This window comes from Aspergillus ibericus, assembly GCF_003184845.1.
Source record: "Aspergillus ibericus CBS 121593 unplaced genomic scaffold BO80scaffold_4, whole genome shotgun sequence".
In the NCBI taxonomy this organism is placed as follows: Eukaryota; Fungi; Ascomycota; class Eurotiomycetes; order Eurotiales; family Aspergillaceae; genus Aspergillus; species Aspergillus ibericus.
In genome coordinates, this window is record NW_020292102.1 from 612,213 (window position 1) to 624,724 (window position 12,512).

At 14.7% G+C, this 12,512-nt stretch overlaps 1 protein-coding gene across 1 annotated transcript; it reads left to right on the top strand.

The window, feature by feature from the left end:
* Window positions 1-516: 516 nt before the first annotated feature.
* BO80DRAFT_346386 (uncharacterized protein) lies at window positions 517-678 on the top strand (the record flags this gene model as incomplete). Its single annotated transcript, XM_025715362.1, has 1 exon — window positions 517-678. A coding segment is annotated over one exon (162 nt), but the record flags the coding sequence as incomplete, so codon positions are not given.
* Between the last annotated feature and the right edge of the window lie 11,834 nt (window positions 679-12,512).

A 12,512-nucleotide genomic window follows, 5' to 3' on the forward strand; every position in this document is an offset into this window, starting at 1 on the left:
AAAAAAAACATTTTTTTATCTAGTTCTCTATATAATATGTGTTAGAATAAATTATAAATCCTCTATGAATAATTATTTAAAAATTTTTAAAAAGTTTTTATTTAAGCTTATTACCTACTGCTTTACTAGTCTTATTTATTAATAAAAAAGATTTTTATATAAACTATTATATTTTAAATATAATTTTTATTAGAGCTTATCATTTATTTTTACTTATAAAAAAATTTTTAAATAATCTAAAAAAGAATACATTACTTTACAAAAATAAATATTGTTAGTATTCTTAATAATATTTAGATTATTAAAGAATAAGAGTAACTAATAGTATTCTATATTTATTTTTTTTCATATAAATTACTAATATTATTTTTGAAATTAATAAGAATTTTAGTTATTTTTTAATATTATATTAATATTATACTTTAAAATTATCTAGATATTTTTTATATAATAAATTTAAGTAATATCCTGATCTACAGCTATACTTAAATAGAGTATATAAAATATATTTAGTTAGTTCTTATAAAATTATATAAAGCTAGATTTTTTATTAAAATGTTAAAATATAAATTTATTGTCTTTAAGACTAAGTTTTTAAACTTAATTATAAACAGTAATAAATTTTCTATAAATCAAGAAAAAATTAAGATAAGATTATTATTAAATAATTTATTCTAGCCTATATAATAAATATACAAATTGTTTTAAGATTTAGTAATTTTTATTACTATTTTATTTATAATTTTTAAAACCTTATTATTCTTTTTATATAATGTATTAAAAAAATAATTTTTTTATTTAGACTTCTGCGTGTTAAGCCACCTTAAACTATTTAAATTAAAAAAAAATTTTATAATAGCTTTAATACTCTAACTATTTAATTAAATCTAAGAAATAATATAGAAAATTAAATATTTTAGATCATATTTTTATTAAAGTTTTATTCTAATACAATAAAGATAGATTATTATATTTTATAGCCTTTTTTTCTAAAAAATATTTTCTAATTAAATATAATTATAATATTTATAATAAATGATTATTTATAATTATTTTTTATTTTAAAAAAAATAATATTCTAAATTTAAAAATAATTTTATTTTTAATCTAGATTATTACTGATTACTGTAACTTGAAATATTTTATATTAATTATATTTTTAAATTATTATTAAGTCTAATAGTTAGTATTTTTATTTTATTTTAATTTTAAAATTATATACTGTCCTGGGCACTATAGAACTAAGTTTAATAATTTAATTAAAAAATTAGAAAATCTTTTAAAGAAAGAAAATAAATAATTATTATATTAAAATTAGACTATACTAAAATAAGAGAATTTAGACTCTGTTTATTTATTTATCTAGATTAAAAAACCTTTTAAATTTAGAATAACCAAGAAAGATCCTAAATTTAATAAATATAGAATATCTTTAGATCCTAAATAATTATTTATTGAGATTAAAGAGGATCCCGAACCTAAAACCACTAAAGAAAAACAATATTTTTAACTTTTAAATAATTATTTATATAAAAAGAACCCGAGAAAGATCTTTTCAGAAATATTCTAGCTCTAATAATTTAATCTTAAAATAGTATTATTTTTAAAAATAAATATGACTTATAATTACTACTAGAAATTTAAATTATTTTATAAAATATATATATAAAAAATAAATTCATATAAAATAAACTAAAATTACTAAAAATTAGTAAAGATTATTAACTAAATAGCTTTTTAATTTTTGATAAGAGAAGGAGAAATCTATTATTTTATAAAAATTATTTTTAGCTTTTTAACTATAATAAATTAAAAATTAAATTAATTTAATTAATATATAATAAACCATTATTAGATTTCTCTAGAAAATCTTTATATAAATTTTTAATTTAAAAATATTACTAGCCTAATCTCTATTTCTATATAAAATAATAAATAGAAAACTATTGTACCTGTCACTGTATTACTTTATTTTAAAAAATTAAATAAAATATTTTAAAATCTTTATTAATTTCTTAATTTACCTGACAGGATAAATCTATAAATTTTATTATATATTTATCTAAGTACTAAAAATATAATCCTATATTAGTAATTATTAATAGACTTATTAAAATAAAATATCTAATATTTTATAATTCTACTACTAACATTATTAAAATAGTTATAATATATATAGTACATATGCAAGTTATACAATCTTTCTTGTTCTATAATCTTTAATTAAAGTTTTTAATTCATAGTTAAATTTAAGAAATCTTTAATTTAATATTTAGATATTATTAGCTAATTATTAACTACTTATTATTTTAAAACTAATAGCTAGATAGAGTAGATAAATACTGTATTAAAATAATATCTTTATACTGATATAAACTACTTATAGAATAATTAGAGGATCTAATTTTTCTTAATTAAGTTTATTTAAATATTATATATTTTAATATTATAAAAATCAAACTATTCTTTACTAACTATGATTTTTATTTATAAATAGAATTTAGATTTAGATTTATTTTTAATTAATCCATTACCAGGAAAAGAATAATCTATTATAAAAATATATATTATTATAAAATTTATAATAGCTGGGATAGCTGCAGCTTAAATCTAATATATAAAATAAACTAATAAAAGATACTATTTTAATTAGAGATTTTAAAAAAAATTAAAACAATTTAGCTAGATACTTAATTTATTAAGATTTTATAATCTAGTAAGAAATTTAACTAAAATATTCTAGATTTTTATCATATTAAAATATTATTAGTTTCTATATATATTATCTGAAATTCCTGTTAAATATAAAGATCTATCTAGTATTTAATATAAATTTATTTATTTTTATTAATAATAATCTATTACTAGATTAATATTAGTCTTTTTCCTTTTATGTTAAGTTTAATAGATTCGAGGAATAGAAGATTAAAGATATATTAGATTTTTTAAAAATTATTAGAGATGAGGCCGTCCCTAACTAATATATTTTATTAAATAAATAAAATATATTAATTCTATTAATAAATCTGTGGAATATCTAGAGAATATTTATTAAATTATTAAAACTTTTTATTATTCCTATCTATATGAATCCTAATCTTTATCTTATAAATCTAATTTAAAAAAAAGTACTATTATAATATAATCTTTCAAATTAAAATAAAAGAAATATTACTAAGTCTTACTACTTGATATATGATTCTAGATATAGTTAAAAGCTATTTATATTCTAAACCCTATCTATAGCTTTAAACTATATTTTATTTATTAATCTATATATAGCTTGACTAGTAGCTAGCTTAGTATCTAGTTAGAATTCTAATTATTATTATTATCTAAATCTTATTTACTTATTAGAACTTACTAGTCTACTATCCCTCCCTGCCCGCACCTTAACAAAAATAGAGAAGCTTTTTTTTATTTTAATTATACCTATATTATTATTCTAGAAAAAAGAAGAATCGCTTTATATAATATTTTATATAATAAATTTCAAAATAAATTTTAGACTCTCTATAGATAACTATCAAAAAAATTTAAAAAAGATTTTATTTATTTAAACTTATTATTTATTATTTTACTAGTCCTAACCATTAAAAAACCTAGAGAAGGACTTAATCTTTTATTTAAATCATTATATTTAAAATATAATCTTTACTAAAGATCATTACCTATTTCTATTTATGAAAGAAATCTTGAAAAAAATAGATTGTTTCATTAAAACTAATATTATTAATATTTTTAATAATATCTAAATTCTTAAAAAATAAAAATAATTAATAATATTTTATACGTATTTCAGCTTGTACAAATTACTAATAATATTTTTTAAATTAATTAAAATTCTAGCTATTTTTTAATATTATATTAATAATATATTTTAAGATTATCTAGACATCTTCTATATAATATATTTAAATTATATCTTAATTTATAATTATATCTAAATAGAGTATATAGAGTATATCTAACTAATTTTTATAAAATTATATAAGACTAGATTCTTTATTAAAATGTTAAAATATAAATTTATTATTTTTAAGATTAAGTTTCTGAGCTTAATCATAGGCTATAATAGATTTTATATAAATTTAAAAAATATTAAAATTATTATTAAATAATCTATTCTAATTTATATAATAGATGTGTAAGTTTTTCTAGGATTTAATAATTATTATTATTATTTTATTTATAATTTTTTAAGACTTACTATTTCTTTTATATAACTTATTAAAAAAAATATTTTTTTATTTAGACTCCCGCCTACCAGGATATTTTAAACTATATAAAAAATATTTTTTATATAGTTCTAATATTTTAGCCATTCAATTAGATCTAAAAGATAACATTAAAAATTAATATTTTAGATTATATTTTCACTAGAGTTTTATCCTACTATAGTATAGATTGATTATTGTTTTTTATAGTCTTTTTCTTTAAGAAGTATTCTCTAACTAAATATAATTATAAAATCTATTATAAAGACTTATTTATAATTATTTACTACTTTAAGAAATAGTATTTTAAATTTAAAAAAGTTTTATTCCTGATTTAAACTATTATTAATTATTATAATCTAGAATACTTTATATTAATTCATTTTTTGAATTACTATTAAATCTGATAATTAGAATTTTTATTTTATTTTAATTTTAAAATTATGTACTGTCCCAGATATTATAAAATAAATTTAATATTTAATTAAAAGATTAAAAGATCTTTTTAAAAAAATAAATAATTACTATATTAAAATTAGATTCTACTAAAATAAGAAAACTTAGATTTTATTTATTTATTTATCTAGACTAAAAAGGACCCCGAACCAGGAACTACTAAAAAAGATCTTATATTTAATAAATATAAAATATTCTTAAATTTTAAATAATTATTTATATAAAAAAAATTTAGGAAAAATCTTTCTAAGAATATTCTAATTTTAATAATTTAATCTTAAAATAATATTATTTTTAAAAATAAATAAGATTTATAAACATTACTAGAAATTTAAACTATTTTATAAGATATATATAAAAAAAATAAGTATAAAATATATTAGAAATATTAATAATTAATAAAGATTATTATCTCGAAATTTTTTTAATCTTTTATAAGAAAAAATAAAATTTATTCTTTTAGAAAAATTATTTTTAGATTTCTGACTATAATAAATTAAAAACCAAATTAATCTGATTAGTATATAATAAACTATCTTTAAAATACTCTAAAAGTTTTATATATATAAGTTTTTAATTTTAAAATATTACTAGCCTAATCCCTACTATTATCTAGAATAATAGATAAAGAATTATTATATTTATTATTATATTATTTTATTTTAAAAAATTAGATAAGATATTCTAAAACTTCTACTAATTCCTGAGCATATCTAATAGGATATATCTATAAATTTTATTATATATTTATTTGAAAACTAGGAATATAATACTATATAAATAATTATTAATAAATTTATTAAAATAAAATATTAAATATTTTATAATTTTATTACTAATATTACTAAAATAACTATAATATATATATAATATATTTAGAAGCTATATAGTCTTTTTTATCTTATAATCTTTAATTAGGGCTTTTAGTTTATAGCTAAATTCTAGAAATACTTAATCTAATATTTAAATATTATTAATTAATTATTTAATACCTATCATCCTGAGACCAATGGTTAAATAAAATAAACAAATATTATATTAAAATAATATTTCTATATTTATATATATTATTATATAATTTATAAAAGCTAAAATAACTACAATCTAAATTATATATATATATAAATAAAAGATACTACCCTAGCTAGAGATTCTAAAAAGATTAAAAAATCTAATTAAATATTTAATTTATTAAAATTTTATAACTTAGTAAGAAACTTAATCAAAACATTTTAGATTTTTATTTAATTAAAAAAATTATTAGTTTTTATATATATACTAAAACTCCTGCTGAATATAAAGATTTATTAAATATTTAACATAAACTTATTTATTTATTAATAATAACTTATTATTAAATTAAAATTAATTTTATTTTTCTCATATCGAGGTCAACAGACTTAAGAAGTAATAAATAAAAAATATATTAAACTTTTTTAAAATTATTAAGAATAAGACAATTTCTAATTAATATATTTTATTAAAAGGTAAGATATACTAATCTTATTATTAAATTTATAGAATATTTAGAGAATACTTATTAAATTATTAAGTATTTTTATTATTATTATTTATATAAATCCTACTCTTCGTCTTATAGGAATTCAGCTGAAAAAAATATTATTATAGTATAATTTTCTAAATTAAAAAAAATATTATTAAATCTTACTATCTAGTACATAATTTTAGATATAGTTAAAAATTGTTTATTTCTTTAATCCTGTCTGTAGCCTCGAGCTATATCTTATCTATTATTTTATATATAGTTTGATTAATAGCTAGCTAAGCATCTAGTTAGAATCTTAGTTATTATTATCATTTGAATCCTGCTCACCCGCTAGAACCCGCTATCCTACTACCCCTGCCTGTCTGTACCTTGATAATAATAATTTTTGAAAATAATATTAAATTAACTATAGCTATAAGAATTAATAAACTTTATTATTTTAAATTAATTATTTTAAATCTTATAATATAATTCATAATAACCTATCTTAATATTATTCCTAATATAATTATTACTATAGATACTGATTTATAAAAAAACTTAGTACTATTTGTCGCGGGACATACTGGGTGCGCATTCCAGGTTCTTCCCGCTGCACTATCAACAAAAGGACTAGGATGTAAAGCCAATGGCTTTACACTGCGCACGCTATATAAGGGTATTCAGGAACAGGATTCAGGCAGAATTCAGGCAACCACACACGGGTTCAGGTAGGCAGGCAGGCAGGCACCGTGACACTATTATTACTCTAATACTAATATTTTAAATATATTAGTTTTAGTAACATTTAATGAATAATTGATTTTATTAATAGTTTATATTTAATTAACTAAATAGAGACTTCCTGTAAATCTTATTTATAAATTAAATTATATAAAATAAAATTTATTATATTGAATTATATAGTTTTAATTATATTTAAATACATTTATACTAATATAAATTCTTTATTTATAAGAGATATATTTAATGATATATAATATATTATTTTAATAAGAAAAATTTCTAGAATAATATAGCCGATTCCTTTTATATCTAAGATTAAAATTTTTGAATCATTTTTCTATTACTATATAATTATAGTATAGTAATATAATATTCAAATAAAATTATATAATGCTAATAATAGTAATTATATAAATTAATACTAGTAAAAATACTATTTATAAACTTATAATTCTTGATAATGTAGAATAGAATAGTATAAGTAAAAAAATTAATACAAACTCTTAAAATAATTTTGAAGTATTTATTAATTATTATTTTTATAATATCTACAAACCAAGCCTTTAAAGACTGTAGTAGTTTTATATAATTAAGTTAATATCAAAAATGTTTTATTTAATATCTTATAGAAAGTAATATATAGTTATTTGTAATATATTTTATTTAAGAATTATTAAGTTTTTAAAATCGAAGACTGCTCTATAGATTTATTTTTAAAAAAATTAATAATTATAATTAAAAATATATATTTATTAATTATAAAATATATAATTTTTACAGAATATAGAATAACAATCTCAAGTAATTAGAATATTTTTATAATACTACGAAAAAAAATTCTATTTATTTTTAAAGTATATAAGATAAGATATTATATAATATCTTATTTTGTTTATTAATATATCTAAAAGACTAACACCTGAGAGGAAGAAGAAAAAATCAAATAATAATTTTTTTAAATTAAGAAAATATTTTCAATTTATTATAAATAATCTTAGTATTTTCTTATAAAATATCTATAACTAAATAACTTATTTACTTAGTATAAGTATCTTTAATAGATAAGTAACTATCTTATTAGTAGTTATAAAATAATTCTAAGAATTATTCTTTATAGCTACTACATAACTTGATATATAGAACTCTTAGATCTTTAAATAAATAACAAAGAATTATATATAAAAAAATATAAAAACAATATAATTTATTTTGTAACAATAAAATCTAGGACCTTGTTAACCTACTTTTAAAATAAATAATTTCAACTATTGAATAAGTATATAAAATAAAGCTAAGCCTTAATAGAGAATTTATTAAATATAAAATATAATATGTAGTCTGTAGTTTTCTATAATAATATAAAATTACTCATAATAAAACTTTCATAATTATTATAAAATTAATTAACTCTAAAATACGATTAACTATCCTAGTAATTTAAAAATAATTTATAGAATAAATAAATATGAAGATAATCTTTTTAAAAAAACATATAAAGAAAGGAATTGTAGCAGGTAGTCAGAATATAAAGTCGAAGTAAGTTGCTGAGTTAAGGTAAGGGGCCCGCAGGCATAATTATAGAATACTAATTAATATTTAATATATAAGTAAAGAAGGCGCGTGGAAATAGTAACTAAATAAAAAGATAAGAATAAGATTATATAATTTATATTATAAATCTTTATCTAATAGAACATATAGGTATTGGATATATAAAAATACTATTATATATTTCTATAAATAAAGAAAAATAACATCCTCGTTATATATATAGTAGTAAAGAAAAATAGATATAAAATAAATATACTAATAGATAGTAAGTAGATAAATAAAATAAACGGACTAATAGACAGTAAATAGATAAGACTTAATAAATATAATTATTAAATATTATAATTAATAATAGTATTTTTATATTTTTTATATAAGATTTACAGTGTTTATATTCTTCCTATAAATCTAAATATTATAATCAGAACTATATTCTAAGTAATAAATAAGTATTAGATATAGTATAGACTACAACATATTTTTCTAAAGATTTTTTAAAATATATATTTTAAATTCGTAATTTATTTCTAATATTTTTTAAAAATTAAAATTTAATATAAAATAAAAAATATTTTTAAATTTAATTTCTCCTTTCTCTTTATTAGATTTAGAAGAGGATTGATAATATATAAATAAGATTTTATTAAAAGAATAATTTTTTTGAAAATAAATAATTTTTTATTATAAATTATTAGTTCATTTTAATTAATAAATATAATCTTCTAATTATTAAATGTCTTTAATAGTAAAAATAATATTTAATAATAATTTTAAATTAGGTTAATTACTGACTACTTTTATTTTCTTATAATTTTTAAGAAATAGTATATTTCTTAAATAATTAAAAATAAGAAAATCAAAATATAATAGAATCTACTTATTAAAGTAAAAGATCTATTAATTAAATAAGGAACTAGCTATTAAATATATAAAATTTAACTAATAATAATCAAAATAATCTATATCTATAAGATAGACTATTTTTTAAAGATTAGATAATATAACTCTATCTTTTTATTATATAAAAGTTAATAGACTGCTATAGTACATAAGTTAATAATTTTATAATTCTAATTCTTTTAATATAGCCTATTATAGGGCTAAGACATCAGTCAGGCTAGTGCTAATAAGATAAGGCCTTAATCTAGACCATTCTATCACAAAAAAACTATTAATACTATTTTTATTATTATTAATTAATTTTTAAAATATTATTCTCTTATTACTATTTTATTAATAATAACAACTCTAGATCCAGCTAATTTATTTTATTAATAAATTAAATCAATTTTTAGATTCTCTAATAAAAATATATCTAATTACTATTTAAAATATATAAAAGAACTTTTTCAATCAAATTTTAATCGATAATAATTATATGATTTTAAAGAAATTTTAATAATATTTTACTTACAAACGAGTAGCTAAATAGAAAAAATAAATTAAATTTCAAGATATTATTTAAAATATTATTTTATTAAATCTAATATTAATTAGATTATAATATTATTAACTATCTATTCGATTTATAATAATATAGATAATATAATTACTAAGTAGTTATTTAGTAATATTTTATACAATTATTTATTAGACTTTTTTATATTAGTATTAAAAATTATCTTTAATAATAAGAAGTCCCAACTATGTAAAATAGAATAAAAAATTTAAATAATTAAAAAAATAATTTTAAAAGAATAAAATAAATATTGTAATAAATATAAAAAATTATTCTATTTAGAGAAAATTTAATTAATTCATTAATTTTTAAAATTTATAATTTAAAAAATAAGAAAACTAATCAAAATTTATAAAATCTTTTTAAATTTTAAAATAAAATAAATTATAAATATACTATTTTTACTTATTTAAAAAATATAATAGATTTATAATATTCTTTGTATCTTTAAGTTATTAAAATTATAAAATATTAATATAAATTATAAAGACTTACTCCTGATACTAGAATTAAATAATAGAAAAAATTAAAATATCAAAAAACTAAAACATATTAATAATATACTAATTAAGATTATTATTTAATTAAATAGAAGAGATAGCCTGTGATAGGAGCTCTACTATATATCATGTATTATTAATATTATATTATTTATTTTATTTATATTTATATTAAGATATAGGGATAATGCTATTTTAATATATTAATATAATAGAATAGTCTGGATTAAGGCCTTATTAGTTTTAGCCTGCCTGATATCTTAGCCCTATAATAAACCATGTTAGAGAGATCAGAGTTATAAGATTATTAACTTATATATTATAATAGCCTTTTAACTTTCATATAATAAGAAAGTAGAGTTATACTATCTGTTTCTTTAAGGATCAGTCTATCTTATGGATATAAACTATCTTTATTATTATTAATAAAATCTTATATATTTAATAATTAATTCTTTATCTAGTTAATAGGCCTTTAATTTTAATAAGTAGATTCTATTATATTATGATTTTTTTAATTACTTAAAGAAGATACTACGTAAAAATTATAAAGAAATAGAAGTAGTTAATAATTAAACTAATTCAAAATTATTATTAAATATTATTTTTACTACTAACGAGATCTAATAATTAAAAAATTATATTTATTAGTTAGAGTAAATTAATAATTTATAATAAAAAATAGCTTATTTCCAGAAAGATTATTCTTTTAGTAAAATTTTATTTAAATATTATTAATTCTTTCTTAAATCTAATAAAGAGAAAGGAGAAATTAAGTTTAAAAATATTTTTTATTCTATATTAAATTTTAATTTTTAAAAATACTAAAAATAAATTATTAATTTAGAATATATATTTTAGAAAGCTCCTAGAAAATATTTTATTAAAAATATAAGATTTTTATTATTATTAGCTACATGGACCTATTATATTAATAAACATAATATTATATTATTAATAATAAGATTCTAGAAAAGAAATAATTATTTAAAAAACTATAATTCTGATCTAAAGACTAAAAACTTATTTTAATTTAAAATATTATTATTCTTTAATTTAATATTATGATTTTAATATAAATAAGTTTATCAACGATACAGTCAAGATCTAAAAGAATTTTATATTTATTTTAATATTTTATAATAATATTTCTTCTATTAATCTAAGAAAAAAAGAGGTTTATTATATTTTATTAAATTATTACTAGATCTAAATTATTATATTTAAAAATATATTCTATATATATTTAAAGAATATAAAAAAATAGTATCTATTACTATTCACTACAATAAACTATAGAATAATAAAGAAAAATATAAATAGAATAATAATAAATTAAATAATTATAAACTATATAAATAAGTTTTAAATTATTATAATAAATTTATTATAAATAATACCTTGAATCACAAAAACAACTTTATTAAAAATAATAATAATTAATTATAATACTTTATATATAATATTATCTAATATTTTATAAATTATTATTCTATTAAAAATAAGAAGATTTAATTTATTAAAATTTATTAGTTTTTATTAGAGCTAAAAATAATAAAATAGATCTTATAATTTTAATTGTATTATCTATAATAGAAATTATTTATTATTTTTATATTTTTATTTACATTTAAAATAGTCTTAAAATCTTTATAAATTTAAATAATTATACTAAAATAGATATTATTAACTATTAATTTATTAAAGTTTATAAATTTTAATATATTTTTATTACTGTATCTAGAATAAAAATAATTAATAAATATAATATTTTTATTTATAATATATAAAATTTTTTTATTATTATTATTAATTTATAAAAAAGTATCCAAGCTTTTGAATAATATTATATAAAAATTAATAAAAATTCTTAGTTAAATAATAGTTTTACATTATTATTAATAATTATATTTTAAGATTTATATATTATTTTATTAGTATAGAATTACTTATAATAATTTAATATATTATTAATTTCTTTTTTTTACCACCAAATTTGTCTAACTTAAAACTTAATAAAAATATATATTATTATCAAACTTTCTAAAGATATCTAACTATCTAAGAAAGAATCTTATAATTTATTATTAAATTTA